Source organism: Propithecus coquereli, unplaced genomic scaffold (assembly GCF_000956105.1).
Source record: "Propithecus coquereli isolate 6110/MARCELLA unplaced genomic scaffold, Pcoq_1.0 Scaffold68, whole genome shotgun sequence".
NCBI classification, from domain to species: Eukaryota; Metazoa; Chordata; class Mammalia; order Primates; family Indriidae; genus Propithecus; species Propithecus coquereli.
Window position 1 is genome coordinate 7,520,622 of NW_012152840.1, and position 18,324 is coordinate 7,538,945.

Here is an 18,324-nt window from a genome sequence, read left to right on the forward strand (position 1 = left end):
TATTATTTATACCCTTCTTTGTTCCAAAATGGATCTGATGTGGTTAACCCTAGAGTATAAGAATAGGAATCATTCATTTGGGCTTATGAACACTGTTTACACGATCTATAACTGTGGTCCCCAACCCCTGGGCTGTGGACTGATACTGGTCCGTGGCCTGTTAGGAACTGGGCCGCACAGCAGGAGGTGAGTGGCGGGTGAACAAGCGAAGCTTCATCTGTATTTACAGCCGCTCCCCATCGCTTGCATCACCACATAAGCTCCGCCTCCTGTCAGATCAGCAGCAGCATTAGATTCTCATAGGAGCAGGAACCCTACTGTAAACTGCACATGTGGGGATCTAGGTTGTGCGCTCCTTATGAGAATCTAATGCCTGATGATCTGAGGTGGAGCTGAGGCAGTGATGCTAGCACTGGAGAGCAGCTGCAAATACGGATTATCATTAGCAGAGAGGTTTGACTGCACAATAAATGCAATGCGCTTAAGTCATCCTGAAACCATCCCTGCCCCCCATCCGTGGAAATATTGTCTTCCATGAAACCAGTCCCTGGTGCCGAAAAGGTTGGGGACCGCTGATCTATAAAGATCTAAGCAGATCTTTATTTCTTAAAGGTTATACTTATTTCCTAAGAAATTCTCATTTGCATGAAATAAACAGTTGCTGGAAATAATTCTAATAAATTTTTAAAAAAAGAATGTGTGGAGACTGGCACATCCACACACTTACATCATACAGATCTTTGGCATCCTGACCAGCTAGATCTTTGTCCACGTCATCTCCTTCATCACGATCAGCCTAGAAAAATTGACACACTGTTATTAACTTGAGTTCCTGCTTGACTACAGAAAGCAAAAAGAGAAAGTCCCGGAGAACGGGGTGATTGCAGAGGGGTGGCCACGCAGCAAGATCTGCTCTTTGCTGCCATCTTTTGGGCACAACTGATAAACAGAGTAGCTTCTGTGGCAACACTTTTTTCTTTTCTTGTAGAAACCAGTCACTCACAAACCCCACTGACTTCGGAGCAGGCTGACAGCAACCTGTGATGTCCCCTAGAGTGAGATCATTGGAAAGAAAGTAGTCTTTGTTTCAAAATATCAAATTTTACCACTCAGGGTCCTAGTGAGAAAGAACCCGAGGGTTGGTCATGGGTTTCCAACTTTGTGGTAGGCAGAATTCTAAGACGGCCCACTGGCCCACGTCCTCGTGTAATCCCTCCCCCTGAGTGTGGGTGAGACCTATGACTGTGATGAAATGTAACACCTGTGATCACATCATGTTCTCTGACAGAGGGGATTTTTTCACATGCGATTCAGGTCCCTAATCAGTTGGGTTCAGCAAAAGGGAGACAATCTTGGGTGGGCCTGACCTAATTGGGAGAGCTCTTAAAATTTCAGAGATGGAAGACGTCAGAGAGCTGAGCTCCTGCTGGCCTGGAAGAAACCAAACAGCCATGTTGTGAACTGCCCATAGGGGCCATGTGGCAGGGAGGGGCAGATGGTCTCTGGACACTGAGAGTGGTCTGTGGTTGACAGCAAGAAGACAGGGGCATATAGCCACAAGCAAATGAATCCACCAACAACCAGTGAGTTTGGAAGAAGACCCTGAGCCTCGGATGAGATGGCAGCACCCGGGCCAACACCTTGATTTCGGCCTATTGAGGCCCTGACCAAAGGACTTGGCTAACCCATGCCTGGACTCCTGATCCATGGAAGCTGTAAGATAATAAATCTCACAATTTTGAGCTGCTAAGTTTGTGGCAATTTGTTATGCAGCAAGGGAAAACCTATTCTCTCCTGTTCTCTGCTGTCAGTCTATCCACATTGGGAGAAACAAAACAGAGGAAATGCACAAAGCTCATAAAGGTGAGTCAACGAGAATACAGATGCTGTCTGTCTGGGGCCCTGGGAGACTATGTCCTAGCAGGGCCAATTCTGAAAGCCCTGATTTCCTGGCCAAGTTCTTTGCAGTGGTTCTTGCAGGCCTAGACCTGGGGTGAATCCTGGAAGTAAGGGCAGAGTCATGTTGAGGGAAGGGCTCTGCTTGGGGTCAGATGGTCTGGTTCTTGCTCCTGGGCTGTGTCTTACCTCTTGTGTGAATGTGGGCAGGTTACCCCACCCTCTTCAGGCCTAAGTTTCCTCATTGGCAAAACAAGGAGGTGATGCCCAATGAGCTAATTCATTAATAAAAAGCGACTGTAAACTGCAACTGACTAGGTAGATTGTTATTATGGGAGAAATCCCAGTGGAATAATTTCACAAGAGCTAGGCCGACGGGACATTTTGAATAAAAGAAGGAAATGTTTATTTACATTGCCTTTTCCTTATGGTTCCACATGGCCAAGGATCATTTCCTAAGATCACAAAGTAGGTGAGACCTCTTTACTCTTACCTGTAGCAGGGACACCAGAATTTTTTTGACGTTTCCACTTGTGTCACCTTTAACATCTGACTCAAGGCTCCTGTCAAATACTTTTGAGGAAGAAAAAAGGAGGGAAGAAAGCAGATTCTTTAGTTTCCCAGAGGTGTTTTGAAAGATATATACTTTATCCAAAGCCAGAACAAAAGGTCACTTACGTCTTTGGTAGGCCTCTTTAATGGCGATGATTTCCTGCAGAAGATAATAATAAAAAAAATCAGTGCTCCAAGGTGGAGTTAATCAATGAACAACACAGAGACACGCAGAGAGAAGAGGCACAGGACGCTTTTGTGACTTCCACTTGAGATGGTCATCCCTGTGGGTCGGGGCACAGGCCTGGGGGTGTGGAGGGGCCCTCTCTGTGCAAACATTTCAAACACACAAGTAAGGAGTGCACACATTCTCCTTTGTTAAAAGCGGAATTATTACAGCCGAGCTAACACTTTCTCTCGCCACCTCCTTGCTCAGGTAGCCAGTGTGAGAAGTTCAGTGTGTATCTTCCCAAGTATTTTTCTTTGCATTTGTGTACATATATACATTCTAAGGAAAATACATATCATGGAATTGGTTTGTGTACCTGTCATGTGTTTAGGAAGTGGAACACTGTACCTATCATTCTTTGACTTATTTTTTCATTCAATAATGATGTCTTAGAGATCCAGCTATGGTTGTACGTTGATAATTACCTACTGTTTTTTAAAGGGACACAAAATGTTCCATCCTATAATAAGCCACAGTTTATTTAGCCAGCCTCCTATTGATGGATGCTTAGGTTATTTTCAGTTTCTCTCCTTCAAACAAGGCTTCATTTGGTAAAATCACTTGCTGTGTGCAGGAATGCAAGTTTCTCTCCAGGGTGTGTACTGAGAGGAATTGCTTTATATCTCAACGTCTTGTGCCAAGTAGACCGCCTCAGGAGCTGCCTCAGTTTACACCTTAACCGGCAGCATATAAAAGCAGGCTTTTCCCTGGGTGTGACAGCTCATGCCTGTAATCTCAGCACTTTGGGAGGCTGAGGGCGGGGGGATCATTTGAGCCCTATTGTTTGAGACCAGCCTGGGCAATAGAGTGAGACTCTGACTCTACAAAAAAAAAAAAAAAAAACCAATATGCTGGACATGGTGGCACACATTTCATAGTCCCAGCTACTCAGGAGGCTGAGAGGCCGGATGATCGCTTGAGCCCAGGAATTCAGAGTTATAGTGAGCTTTGATCTGCACTCTGGCCTGGGTGATGGGGTGAGACCCTGTCTCTAAAAGCAGACTTTTCCCCACAGCATCGTCCACAAGCTGGTTACAATGGAAGTCGGTGGGTGGCGATGGGACAAGGTAGCAGGGAACAGAGGTGAGGAGCCTTGCTGCTGAGCTCTGATGGCAGGAGGGAGGAGAAGGCCAGGTGGAAGCAGGGATGCAGACACCTGTGTTTGTGCAGCACCCTCCCCTTCCTCCTGCCACCCACCATCAGGATCTGCCTGAACCTGGCCCCTGCTCTCTGCTGCTTTTCCTTGTCTTTACCATCAGATCTATTTGATTGAAAGAAAGGCGTTGCTTGTTGGTTGATGCTAGGACCTTAAAGAAACTAGGCTAAGAGGGGAAAAGCTATGGTCAAGTAAGATTACAAAAAGAATATTAAAAATAACCTTTTCACAAAGGCAGGTGCTGACTGCCCTGGCATTGGCCACCTCCCTGCCCGGTGGGTGGGAGGGTTGACGCTGGGTGGGGAAAGCGTGTGACTCTTGGCCTCAGATAGCACCGGGGGTGGTGGGGGAGGTCTGTGCTAACCCTCCTCTGAGTCACAATCCTAAAGGGAGGGCTTTTATTATCTTGTAGGAAGAAAAGAAGACCAGGGATGCTTGGGAAAAGGTGTGCAGCTGTGGCTTGGATCCCAGCAGCACTTCAGGAAAAATGGCAGAGGAGAGTGAGCGAGGTGGCCAGCACCCGGGCCTTCCTGTGCCATTTTGGCGTCAGAGCCGTTTCAGTTTTGCCTTGCTGTCTGCTCCAACCACTGCTCCTATTTCCTACTGGGAGGGCTCAAGAATGTTGGGTTTTTCTGGTAGTTTCCTTGCTGGGCTTCCCCATTCTACTGTGATGGATAGTCGTGGAAGAGGGAGGGGGTCTCCTCTAAATGATTTGTGGACCCTCTTTACTCTTGATGAATTCCTTGGCCCTCCTGGCTCCTGGAACCAAAGACAAATGGGCTTCCACTCGGCCTTAAAAAATGCTTTTCAGCGCCTGCAATGGTGGCACATGCCCAAGGGACAGGATGTCTGCTGATAGAAGGACACAGAATCCTCCAGGGCAGTGCTGGCAGCCACTGGGGGTGTTCGCTGAGATCCCCCAGCACCACCCACCTCCCTGCCTCCTTACAGTCTTTTTTGTACTCGGTGCTGGATGACAGTCACGGCCAAGGCAGCAACACAAACATGCTTGGACTACCTATTGCATTATTCACACCGGAAGAACCACAAAGTCAGGCTGGGAGCGGTAAAGTAGAATCGTGCCCCCTGCACACAAAACTGTGCATCGGTTTACAAAAACAGACGCTGGATTGACACAGCTCTTCTGGAAGGATCCATTCTGTCTAGCCATGGGCAGCAACACCAATACTGACCTCCAGGAGACTGGAAGAGATGTCCCTCCCACAGGGGCCAAGCAGACACGTTTCTGCCTAGACGCTTGCTCACCCCATGGATAGAATGGTGGGAAGCAGTTTCCATTCTAGGGGCTGCAACTATCTCTGACGGGTGTGTGGACGCTCCCTTGGGGGCTCGGCTGGGACTGACCTTATTAGTTCTTGTGCACAGGACCTCGATGAGCACAGATTCATCCGTGCCCAGACCCTTCATAGCTTTCTGCAGCTGCCGGGCGGCATACTCGCTGGGGAGGTCCAGAAGGGCCAAGGCTGTCTTCTCAAAGTTTCCACTCAGCTCACTCTTGAGCACCTCCGCCAGGTCCTGTAGGAAGACAGCGAGAGATGCGACTGGGACTGGCCCAGGACAGGAGAGGGACGGTGTCTGCTCGCACTATTGCAAGGGCTCAGGGGCAGTAGGATAGCTGCCGTGGACACACGGGGAGTGAGCCAGGCACCTGCTCTTGGCTGCCCACCCCTCTCCCCTCAAGCCTGGCAGAGAGGCAGAGAGGAGCTCCCCTGCTTAGGCCTGGAGACCTCGAGGATGAATCACAATAACAACAGCATTTGCAGAACATTTTAGGGTTCAGGGAGCTTTCTCAGCCAATCTTCAAGACAGCCCTGCAAAGCTGGCAGAAGAGGTCTGGGCATTATTTCCATTTACTGAACCTCCAAAGAGGAAGGATTTGCCTCCAAACATTTGGCTAGAAAGGACTGAAATGGAGGTCTTTTATCTCTAAGGGGACCAGATAATTTGTCATCCAAATTGGGATGCTTTTAAGCGTGAAAGGGGGCACTGTTAATAAGTACAGGAGAGTGACAGGAATAAACCTGGGAAAACTGACCACCTGTGTAGTCATTTTAGTTATCTTGTTAAATCCTGGAAGGGACACACGTGAGAAAGAACTCAGGTAGCGGAAGGGAAGTACATGAAATTCTCCCTGGCACCCTCTTATCACAGGTGAGCTGACTGCCCTCCCCCACCTGTCCCCCTCCAATGAGATGGTTCAACAGGGAAAAGGTCAATGGTGTCAGTCTGACTACAGCTGTCAATGCCCCAACCTAAACGAAGACCTTCATGTAGAGGGGCAGATTGGAGGCCCATTGACCAGCTGGCATTTCAAGGACACAAACTACAGCATCAGGTGGGCCTGGCTCCTCAGCAATGTGGCGTGGTGGCTAAGAACATAGCCACAGTGACTTTGTGACCATGGAAATGTACTTCATTTCACCAACTGTGAGTTTCCTTCTCTGAAAACTAGGAAGAATAGTAAGACTTATCTCATAGGGTTGTCGGAAGACTTAAATGTGACAATCCATGTGAACATCGAGCACAGGGTCTGCAACATTTTAAATGTTCAATAAATGCTTATTTTGATAATCCTATTCTGAAAGGAATTTTCCAAGAGGAGGCAAATCAACTGCTTCTCAAATGAACCTCTGAGCTCTGGCCTGGGAGAAAACCCAGAAGATTTTTGTCTGAAGCCCTGGGATCTGCAGTCCTACAAGGGAGCTGTAATCTTACGCCTCCAGCCCTGGCAGCTGTTCCAGCTAGCGCTGCACCTGTGAAGGCAGGCCTGCGGTCAGTGCTGTACGACGCGGATCCAGCCAGGTGGGCATTATAACGAACTGCAGAGACGAGAAATCCCAGCTGCCTGCTCTTACAAGCCACAAGCACGAAAACTAATCCTCCTGTGTTTACATTCTGTTTGGACAGAGAAGAGAAGCAGGCTCAGCATATCTCTGTGCTATTCCTGGTTTTCCTGCTAAGTTGCTTTGTTATCATGGGGTGGTTATTCTCTTTGGAGCTCAGCCGTCATGGGGACTCAGATGTGATAATCCTTAACGTCTTCAAGCTTTGTGATGTTGGGATTCTAGATCATCTCTTTGGCAGTCTCAGCTCTCTGCAACGCAGCTGAGAACCAGAAAGTAAGCAAATGATTGGCAGATGAAGGTGTCACGAGGTTTTGTGCTAGAACATGCCCCCTTTATTTTTAGCAGATCCCTTAGGCCCTTGTTTTAAACCCATTTACATTTATTTTATACTAATGATTAAGAAGCCTTGTATCTGACTTTCCATATTGGTAGGGTGGATATAGACATATGACTTGGGAGGCTGCTAGAATGAAGCATGTTGACAAGGCAGAAAATTCAACTTCATTTCATTCAATTAAATGCAGGTGAACTGAAGATTCAGTTATTTTCATCGAAAATGACATTGACAAGCCTGATAATGAGGAGAGAAGCAGAGAAACTATAAAAGCATAGCCATTTGCACCATTTAGTGCATAAGTGACTAACGCCACTCAGGGCATTGGGTCCTCCAGGGGTGGACACTGGCTTTGAAGACCAGAAGACTTGGATGTGAGTCCTGGTTCTTTTTTTTGTTTTTAAAGTAAGTGTGTGATGTTTACATAAGTCGTTTAGACACATGAGCTTTACTTTTCCTATCTGTAAAATGGAAATAATCATCCCCATCACAGCTTTCCTTTATTGGTATGTGCTGGCACTATCCTGTTTGATTCTTCCAGCAACAGGAGGAGGGAGGTAAGTTGTCATCTTCATTCCATACGTGAGGAGACCAAGGCCTAAGGAGATTGTTACCTGCCCAATGTCAAGTAAGTAGGAAAATCCATCTGTCTCTCTCTATTTGTACATATAGTGATTGAAACAGTAAATGTTTTATAAATATGGATGAATACAGCAAAATAGTTGATATGCATTTTGCATAGTGATAGTCCTAATGACATTAAGAAAAGGTTAAGTCATGTTCATTATATATTAATAAAGAAACAGAGCTGGGCTCAGTGGCTCACGCCTGTAATCCCAGCACCTTGGGAGGCCAAGGTGGGAGGATCACTTGAGGCCAGGAATTCAAGACCAATCTGAGCAAAATATTGAGACTCTGTCTGTCTCTACAAAAAAAGAAAAAGAAAAACAAAATAATAATAATAATAAAAAAATAAATTAGCCGGGCATGGTGGCGCATAGTCACGGCTACTAGGGAGGCTGAGGCAGGAGGATCGCTTGAGCCCAGGAGTTCCAGGTTACACTGAGCTTTGACTGAGCCACTGCACTCCACCCTGGGCAGCAGAGTGAGACCCTGTCTCGAAGAAGAAGGAGGAGGAGAAGAAGAAGAGGATGAAAAGAAGGAGAAGGAGAAAGAGGAGGAGGAGGAAGAGGAGGAGGAGGAGAAGAAGGCCTAATGCATATCTGAAACATTCTACACATAACAGCATCATCAACAAAAATAATGAAAGAAAAAAATGTAAACAAAGAAAAAAGTGTGGATGCTTGATGAAATGAGAGTTTATTTTTTAGTTTTCTGTAACAATCACTTATGAAGAAAATATCTTTCCTGAAGATGGCTAAATAAATGAAAAATTCCTGCATAAAGATCCACCTGTGGAAACTGATTTTCAAATCATGGGCCTATCTATAATATGTGGAATTAGTCCAAATTGAATGGAAAAAAATTAAGGGCTTAATAGAAAAATGAAGTCAATTCAAAATATAATGAGTTAAGAGTATTGATTTTATGGGCTATTAAGTTAACAAAACAATTTCAGTTTTTCTGAAGGCAATTAAAGTTTTTAAATAGCTATTTCAGTTTTCCTTCCGGCTGACTCAATAAAGCTTTACAGGTATCTTGCTGCCTGGGGAACAGAGAAAAAGCGGAGAAGATCAAAGTCAAGACTGTGCGCACACTTGCCAGGGACCCCTGGAATCACCTTGCCATACGTTGCCTTGTACTTTTGTTTTATTTGTTGCCTTTCATCGGATGTCCTGCTGGATAAGATTTCAATGACCGTTGCTTCATCAGTTCCTAAAGGGCAGGGGAAAGAAACAAAGCCACAGTGAAGAAGGAACAAGATGGAGGTTTATTCTAGTCAGGTCTGAGACAGCCAGGACTCACAGCTCAAAGGTGGGCAGAGGCTTCTGTGGAACCAAATAGACCCTTGAGCTTTAATGTCTTGTGCTGAAAACTGTATTCTTTTCACTCACTCAGCTAAATATCCATGAAGCCTCATGCTGCATGGAGCACACTGCTAGGCATGGTGGTAGAAAGAGGGATGAGTATGGTATGTTCTTTAATTTTATTTCTAGAGAAATGAAAACATACGTCCACGCAAACCTTGTACACGAATGTTCATAGCGGCATTATTCATAATAGTCCAAAGGTGGAAACAACTCCAATGTCCATCAACAGATGAACAGGTAAGGAAATTGTGGGGTATCCATACAATGGAAGGTTATTGTATTTGGCCAGAAAAAAGGAATAAAATACTGATAAATGCTATAATATAGATGAATCATGAAAATCTTATGCTAAGTGAAAAGCCAATCATGGCAGACCACCTATTATATGATTCCATGCATATGAAAATCCAGAATAGGGAAATTTGAATAGGCAGAGAGTAGACTAGTGGCTGGGGGTATGTAGGTGCCTAATGGAATGACAGCTAAAGGACAGGATTTCTTTTTGAGGTGATGAAAATGTTCTAAAATTGACTATGGTGATGTCTGCGCCTATGTGTGAATATGATAAAAAACGATTGAATCGCACACTGAAATGAGTGAATTATATGGTATGTGGACTATATCTCAATAAAACTGTTTTAAAAAAATGAAAGAAAAAGTATGACCTGTTCCTTGGCATCTGGGTACTTATAATTAAGTGGATGAGATCACAATATAGGTCCAAATTGCTACAAAATCAATCCCACCTAAGTTTATAAATCTCAGGAGAAAAGTCCTAATTGGGACCACGAAGAATGGTTGCCCCTTTAAAATCCTGTTACACCTTTGAGTCGTGCTCTTTCTAAAAAGTGTTTTTTCCTGATGCTCAAAGTAATACATGCTCATTGCAATTTGATCAGTACTGAAAACTATAAGGAATAAGAAAGAAGGGAGGAACATACTGGTTTGAACATGGAAACAGGATTAGAAAGATGACCCAGGTATTACCGGCGTGGGAATGAACGAGACTATTTAACCATCGAACCCTAAATTCGGTTTCTTCAGACTGGATTCAAATCATGGCCGCGCCTGTGCTGTGTGACAAGGGGCGAGCTGTTTGCCATGCCAAGCCTGCGTTCTCCCGCTGAGGTGGGAGTAATAGTACACCAGGCTGCCTCGAGAATGAACTGAGAGGGCCCAGGCGGGGCCCCGCGGTGGTGCCGAGCGTGCGCGGGGAGCCCGTGCACCCCAGGGATGCGCATGTCTGCGTGCCCGCGCTGCCTCCCGCGCACGCGGGCTCGGGGCCAGCCTTCCGCAGGCTGCTCACCGACGACGGAGCGCGCCGGGGTCCGAGCATGCGCTCCGCAACCGTAGGCACTGCAAGGCACGTCAGAGCCCGTCTAGTCCAAACGCTTATTTTCAGACGGGGAAACTGAGGCACAGCTCAGCGTCTCCTCTCAGCTGCTGCGTGTACCTGACCGTTGTGCAGCATTTGGATTTGTCTGGGCGTTCTCTGTGTGAAACACCTTCCTTCCCTGCTCTACACCGCTCCTGCTGCTCCTGCCGCCTCTCCACCGCCTTCCTCTCAGCATCCTTGATGCCCCTTCTCTCCCCTGCCCTGTTAACTCCATTTCCAGTTCTCCCTTCTAGTTGCAGTCACTCTTCCTCCAGGTGACCGTCGCCCTTTTGCTGATGAATCCTAGGTCAGCGCCTCCAGCCCGAACCTTTCCTTCGAGTTCAGATCTTACTCCCAGCTCGCTGTAGCTGGGATCTCCCCAGGCATTTCAATTTCCGGTGTAGCTAAAACTGAACTCTCTTGGTCTATCCTTAAATCCACTCCCCACCCTGTTCCTCCATCTCTGGGCATGACATCACCCAAATTGAGAAATCCAAAGTCACATTCGAGGGCCCTCCTTTCGTCTCCTTTACTTTCCGATGCCACCAAGCCCCATGTGTCTCACTACGAGACCACTCTTTGATCTGTCCCTCTTCCTCATTCCCAGTGCTGCTGCCCAACAGGCCCTAAGTGTGTTTAGTCTGCCTGATGCTCGGCTCTGAGCGCCACAGTCCACCCTCGGAAGCATGCATGCGCTCATTTCACACCATTATTTAAATACCTTTAGTGACTCCTCAGGACTCCTGGAATCAGATCAGAATCCCTTATGGTGGCGTTGAGACTTCCTGAGTTTGGGCTCAAGCTACTCTCTGCATGCGCTGACACAAGGCTCACTCACCGCATCTCAGCCACATTTGTGGGTAGACCAAGTACTTTTATAAACCTTTGAAGGGCTAAGTTTCTGCTTCCTCTGGCCTTCCACAGCACGCTGTGTATTTGTAGATGTCTAGGATCCCTGCAAAGGTTATGTCAGATTGCAAGTACCGAAGTTCTGAGCCCAGTGCCTGGGCCTAGGGAGTGGTCACTAAAGGGTGGTGTGTGCTGTCACAGTGCCACTCCCTGCCACCTGGCCCTGGTTAGCGGGTGAGCCTAGGATGTGGCTGCCACCCAGCTGAGCGGTCAGGATCCTGAACGAACAGGGAACGGGGCTGATGCCTTTGGATTCGTTTTGATGGAAGGGTTGGGAGGAGGAAAAATCCAGGCCGTAGCACTGGGGAAGGGACTGAGGGGACTTGGCTGGACATGGGGAGGGGAAGAAAGAGGAATCCTGGCAAAAACTTGAAGTGTTTTGCCTTTACCTCGACTCAGGCACCAGCCCTCAGAGCCATCATTGGAAAGGCAGAGTGGGAACTTAGAAAGAGGCCCGACCAGGGGGTTGAGAGCTGCGCTTTGGTCCTGGCGTGGCCACCAGCTTTGTGTCCTTGAACTGTTCACTTACTCTCAAGGGGTATTTCCACCCCTGCAGTTCGGGGAAGATTTAGCTGTTTGGTTCCAACTGGAGAAGTAGAAAATTCTAGGATGAGCTCACTTACACACATAGCAGCAGTTAATTGCCTGCGTCATTCTGGTTTGCTTCCAGCACTGTTACTTATGTTGTCCCCCTTCCTTTCCACCTGAAGCTTCACCTCCGTCACGTGTATCTAGTTATTCACTCTGTGACATTATTATGATTATTTTTTCAAACTTCTGAGTGCCAGAAATTTCACCTCCAAGGGGATTTCTTTTTCTCGTAAATATCTCTTGCACCTGCCCCTTTCTTTCCATTCGAGCTGCACCTGTCCCCGTTAAAGGCCTCAGCATCGCAGGCCTGGATCCTGGCAGGTGGCAGGAGGACCTCCTACTTGCCTCTCAAATTCTTGTCCTCCCCACCTATCCTCTCCCAGGGCCCCTTTCCACCTACTATATAAATGATTCTCGGCTTCTAGAGCAAAGAACACGTTCTTTCTCACCTCTGGGTCTTTGCATGGGCTGTTCCCTCTGCCTGGAGCCCCTTTATCTCCAATCCTCAGCTTCACCCCCACTCCTTGTTCAGGACTCAACTCACCGGCCTCTTCTGGACAGACAAGGCAGCCCTCCCCGGTGTCCCTCATGCTGCCTGTTCTTCCCGTCTCTGCCACGACACACCACAAGTTCCACAGGGGCAGAGTGTTTTGTTCACTGCTATGTCCACAAAGAAGGCCCTCAATATTTATCAGATGACTTCCTGAATGTGAGTGCTTAACCACATGCATATACGAATGAATGGATGGATGGAGAAGTTTGCCCACCATCGTGAGAGAACTTTGTCTCTACATTGGTATGAGTTGCATGTGATACTCAGATGGGCCGTATGTGGCAAGGACTGACAAAAAACATCCTCCCTACTCTGATGCCATGTACAACCCATAAACTTTGAGTTAATATTTAAAAAATAATGTTTTCTAGATTTTCCTTCCTGGAATACTTTAAAAAAAAAGAAACCAGGGAGCAAAGCGATCCTGAGATGGCCCAGCACAGGCTGGGGGTGGGAGGAGGGCATGAAGATGATACCAGATTTTCCTCAAGCCTGCTGAGTCCAGGTCTCACGTTTATCCTGGGAGCCCGACCACAAAGCGATTCACTGAACGGTGACCTCACTCTGCATTTCACAATATGTGTGTCATATAAGCAGTTGGTGCTGCTGAGCAGTTTCCTGTAAACATTTACAATGGTTCGAGGCACCAGGGCCAGTCCCCAGTGGTTCTGGGAGAAACTAAAAAATGAGAAAAGAAGGGACTTCAATCCCAACTATGGATCAGACACTGTGATTACACAGCAGAGGTCAGGACCAGGTGACAACCAGGTGACAAGCCAACCTCCTTGGTTTGCTGTCCCAGCAGTTTTCTGGGAAGACACTGAGCCTAGATTCAGCAGGACGGAAGCCACAGGGTTTGAAGTCCCCCAGGCGTGTGTGCCAGATAAGGGATCCGGGCACACGGCAGAGACTCAGCTTTCCCTCAGCTCCAGGTGCCAGCGCCAGCCCCCTCGCTGAGCCCTGAGGCTGCAGCCCCAGCTCCGGTGCCCAGGGCCACTCCCTCCTGCCGACACCACTGGGTTGCCCAGGCCCCAGCAGATGAAGGAATGAAGAGGGGAGAATCTTGCCTGCCTGAGTGGGTCCTCACTTCTCCCTTGTCCTCTGTCTTACCTTCCTGAGGCTGCTGCATCAATTACCACAAACCTGGTGGCTTAAAACAGCAGCAATCTATTCCCTGACAATTCTGAAGTCACGGTGTCGGCAGGGCCACACTCCTCCCCAGAGGCTCTGGGGCAGAATCTGTCCCTTGCCTCCCCCAGCCTCGGGTGGCTGCCGGCAGTCAGTCCTTGGTGTTCTTTGGTTTGTGCTGCGTCTCTCTAGTCTCTGCCTCCGTCTTCACATGGCTTTCTCTGTGTGTGGCCTTCTCTTCTGTTTCTCCTAAGGACACTTGTCGTTGGATTTAGGGCCCACCCAAGTAATCCGGGATGATCTCTCCTCAGGATCTTTAACTTAAATGACATCTGTAAAGACCTTTCCAAATAAGGTCATGTTCACAGGTTCTGGGTGGATATATCTTCTGGGGGCCCCATTCAACCCGATTTGACCTCAGTGATAGAGAACATCACTGAGGCCCACTGGATGCTCATGCTGATCTAACTGGCTTTGTGTGGATTTTGGATCCCAGCATATAGTTGGGGCCACCGGGTGCTGAGCTCAGTGTGGCCTCCCTGCAAGGAGACACTGTTAGCCCCATTTTGCAGATGGGAACACTAAGATCATGGCACCAGTAAGTGGCAGAACAGGGGCTGAAGTTCGTGCCCATGCCTGGCATGTGGCGAGTGCTGGGCCAACTGTCACGATCTGAGTTCTAGGCCTGGTTAGGCTTCTCTGAAGCTGGAGTGACATAGCTTAACCTCCGCTCATCTCAGATGGGCCTGCCCTGCCCCACAAAGGGTGGTCCCAGGACCTGCAGCATCGGCATCACCTGGGAGCCTATTGGAAATGCAGAATCTCAGCAACCCCCTCCCACAGGCTAAGGCATAATTTGCATATTAATAAGACCCCCTGAGGACTCAAAGCTGTGGACTACCAGCTAATCTTTTACCTCTAGAGCCTGTTTCAGCAACACTGTGTGGGAGAATGGCAAACGTTCTTTTCCATTTCAGAGAGCAAAAATGGACATGGGGTGCACACACTCTCAGGATCAGGGCATTTTCTCCAGTGGGGCCCTGCTAGGACCATCCAACAGGAGGCAGGTCGGGGCCCAGCCTGGTGGTGTAGTGCCTGGGAGAGCAGAGGGGACAGAGCCCTGAGAGGAAGGGCTGCCCAGGAGTGCCCATGGCAGGGAAAGGTCGTGGGGCTGTTCTGGGTTGCTCAAGACCCAGACCAAGCATGGACTTAGGATACCAAGAATGCAGGGATGCAAAAAACAAACAAACTAAAAAAACAAACAAAAAAAAAAAAAGAAAAGAAAGAAAAAAATCAAGAAATCTGCCTGTTTTGTGTCATTTGAAAAAATAAAATTATTTTATGGTATGACTATTATCTTGACTTGCATAGGTGATGAGTGGGCAGGGAGTATATAGGATATTTTACAACACCTCATTAATAATTTTTATGTTAATTACCTTATGAAGTGATATTTTTGATGCAGTATTGGATTAACTAAAATATATTATTAAAATAATGAATTTCACCTGTTTTTTCTTCCTTTAAAATTTGGCTTCTCAAAAATTTAAAATCATCTGTATGGCTCACTTCTGTGGGTATTGGACAGTGTAGCCCTAAACATTTAAATCCAGCCCTGGCACGGCTGGTACATCAGTGAGACTGATGCGTATTCTTGCAGACAATGCTTACCAACAATGTCATTTTGCTTCAGCTTGTACTTATAATAGAGGGTGGGATTCTAGATTTTCAACCAAATCGGTGTTCTCCAAGACAGTCCTAGTTTCCAACTGCCCACCTCTCATTTCATAATGCTATGAACTTGGGCAAGATATTTAACCTCTGAGTCTTCGCATTCTCATCTGTTAAGTCATTATAACACCAACTTTGCCGGGTTGTTGGGAAGATTTAACAAAATGATGTGTGTGCAGCATCTAGCTTATCACTTGGCATAGAGAAGGTGATCTACACAGTAACCAGTACAACGTTGGTCCCACATCGTGGCCACATCCCAAAGGTGGCAAGAATGCGGTGTGACTTTGGCATTCAGTAGGTGCTCAATCTTTGCTTGTTGAACTAAATTTGTATGGTGGCTACAAACACGGGGATTCATCACTAATCACAACTGAATCATTCCCACACCCACCTGGGCTCTTGTTTTCATCCCACGTCCAGGTGTCAGGACCTCATGTAAAGGCAGCAAGCAGGGAAGCCTCACCTGGAAGGCACCTGGGAGGCTGGTTCAGCCATAACATCCTGCCAGGTCCACGCAAAGCCTGCCTCCTGGTGGCATGGTCCGAATACGACATTAGCCAAGTCAGGGTGTGAACGGGCCCTCTGATGCCCCCAAATAAGCACCTGTTTGTCATCTTTCATTTCCACCTCCTTCCCTTTCCCTTCTCTCTCTCCCTCCCTTCTCTCTCCTCTTCCTCTCCCTCGCTCTCTTTCTCTCTCTGTGATTTATCCAAGAATACTTGCTATGTAGAAATCCCATCTGCCACTCCCCACCAGATCTTCCCCGATCCCTGAGACTTCTCAACATCTCCTGGGCAAGGCAGCTATTCTACGGTTAGATAAATTTCTTATATTAAAGCAAACTATGTCTCCTTGGAACTTCCACCATGGATCCTAGTTTTTTCTTCTGGAGTCACACAAATTTATGGCCCTATTTTACCATGACATCCATTCCTAGGAGAGTAAATCTCCACTAATTTACTTCTAAGTAAAAAAACTATCACTTGTTTTCACAAAACATTATGCCAAGTGAAAGAAGCCACAAAAGACCAAATATTGCATGATTCTGTTTATATGAAAAGTCCAGAATAGGCAAATCCTTAGAGACAAGAAGTAAATGGCTTAGTGATTGCCTGGGGCTGAAGGGCTCCCAATGGGTGCAGGTTTTTTTTGAGGAGATGAAAATGTTCTGGAATTAGTGATGATGGTTGCACAACCCTGTGAATAAACTAAAACTCTGACTTGCACATTACAAAGGGACGAATTTTACATTGTGTGAATTATATCACGATAAGCAAAGGAATAATTCAATAAAACATCCTGTGGACTCTAATGGCTGCTCCCAGCTGTCAATAGCACTGGGCAATGTCTTCTCAGCCCCATCCCCACCCTCTCCAGAATGACAGCTGCGCAGCTGAGGTGGCCTCGCTGGGATCTAAATTGGTGGCATTTAGAGTAGTGACAGGAGTAGGTTCAAGCCCAGTATTCCCCACTTGCTAGATTTATGACTTGGAGTATGTTACTGAACGTCTCAGGGCCTCAGTTTCCTCATTTGAAAAATGGATTTAACTTAATGGAGAATGACTTGATGAGATTTTGAATTTAAAGTGCTTAGCCCAATACCTGAAATCTTTGTTTCTCAATAAATATAAAAAAGAAAATTCAGGAACTTAATCAACCTTGCCTTGACCCCTCTATCCCCTTCAATGACCTCACTTGCTTGTTCTTTTCGAACCCCTGATCCCCAAAGCCAGGGTCAATCTAACCTCCATTTCTCCTCTCCTTCCTTCAGGCAGCAGGAGAAAATCACACAGCCATGTGGGCTGGAGCCATGGGAAGTTGTGGTCTCCCTACTCAGCGGGGCTCTGTCATGGATCAGCAGTCTTTTGCTGGTCATGTCCCCTTCTCTGTCACCCTACTCATGGGTGATTCCAAACCACCACTCAGGCCCCTACTGCATGGGCAAGCCCTGTCTTCAGTAGATAACCTTGCCTCCCACCCACTGAGCAATGTCAGGTCACCAGCACCTTCAGCTCTGTCCAACACCACCTGTGAAGGTATTGACATCACAGCCCCTCTCTACTGCTCCCATTCAAGGTAAACTCTTCTATCTGTGCTTTGCATTGCATCCTCTGCCAGGCCTTGGGGACTAGAATCTCGTTTTCTGAGCGGACTCCTTGGGTCCCAGAGCCTCTCTTCATGGCTGTAACCTAGATGCTTTCTCCCTCGCCCCGCCTTGGTCCTGGGTTCACCTTGCTCCTGACCTCTCACTGAGTCCTCAGCTCTTGGCCATGTACTGGCCCTTAGGCCTGGGTGTAAACAGCCTCTCTGGTTTTGACTCTTGATCTTGGCCACAATTTTGCACACACCAGATCTACTTCTAGATGCCACTCCCAGGTCCCTAATGCAGCTCACATCAGACCCGGCTCCCCACCACCTCCCATGAAAGGGGCAGGGGGTTTGGATGGCACTAGAATTGCAGGAATTGTACTTCTCATGAAGTTTCCCTTGCCTTGAGGCCAAGTTAAATGTCACAATACCCAACTTCTGTTACATAGGATGCTGAAAAGTAATAGGGTCTGATTATAATTTCTGGAACTTTAATAAAGAGATCATTAGAAGTGATAGACTTGAGCTAGCTTGGAATAACACAAGATAAGTGGGAGGTTGTCTTCCTAACATCATGGGGAAGTTGGACATGAGATCAAGCCTAATCAACTTCAAAAGTAAATTAGCAAACAAAATATCTCTCGTACCCATTCCTTTGCAGGCTTTGTTCAGCTTTTTGGCATCTCGATCCACATCAAAACCCTCATGATTTCTTGCTTTGGCCTGGAGAAAATAATTGAAAAGGTGAGATGACAATATAGGCATTCTTAAATTATTTCTGGCTAAAATTGGTAGCTAACTGGAAGACCACGTGGTCATCCAAACAAGGGAGCAGCTGACACTTTACGCATGGGTTCATGTGGAAATCAGCTGGGGAAACGCTGGCCCTAGAGAGGTGGCTGGTACTCCTTGGGGCCAGCT

At 47.1% G+C, this 18,324-nt stretch overlaps 1 protein-coding gene across 2 annotated transcripts in view; it reads right to left on the reverse strand.

Annotated features, from left to right (window-relative positions):
- ANXA13 (annexin A13) overlaps nucleotides 1-18,324 on the reverse strand; it is a 53,877-nt gene that overhangs the window by 11,723 nt on the left and 23,830 nt on the right. For both annotated transcript variants that reach the window (XM_012660812.1, XM_012660813.1), the window contains 6 exons: nucleotides 18,051-18,126; nucleotides 8,776-8,870; nucleotides 5,199-5,369; nucleotides 2,575-2,608; nucleotides 2,390-2,469; nucleotides 728-796 (listed from right to left, as the gene is read on the reverse strand). In XM_012660812.1, the coding sequence (XP_012516266.1) occupies nucleotides 728-796; nucleotides 2,390-2,469; nucleotides 2,575-2,608; nucleotides 5,199-5,369; nucleotides 8,776-8,870; nucleotides 18,051-18,126 (525 nt within the window). The remainder of the gene's footprint in view (nucleotides 1-727; nucleotides 797-2,389; nucleotides 2,470-2,574; nucleotides 2,609-5,198; nucleotides 5,370-8,775; nucleotides 8,871-18,050; nucleotides 18,127-18,324) is intronic.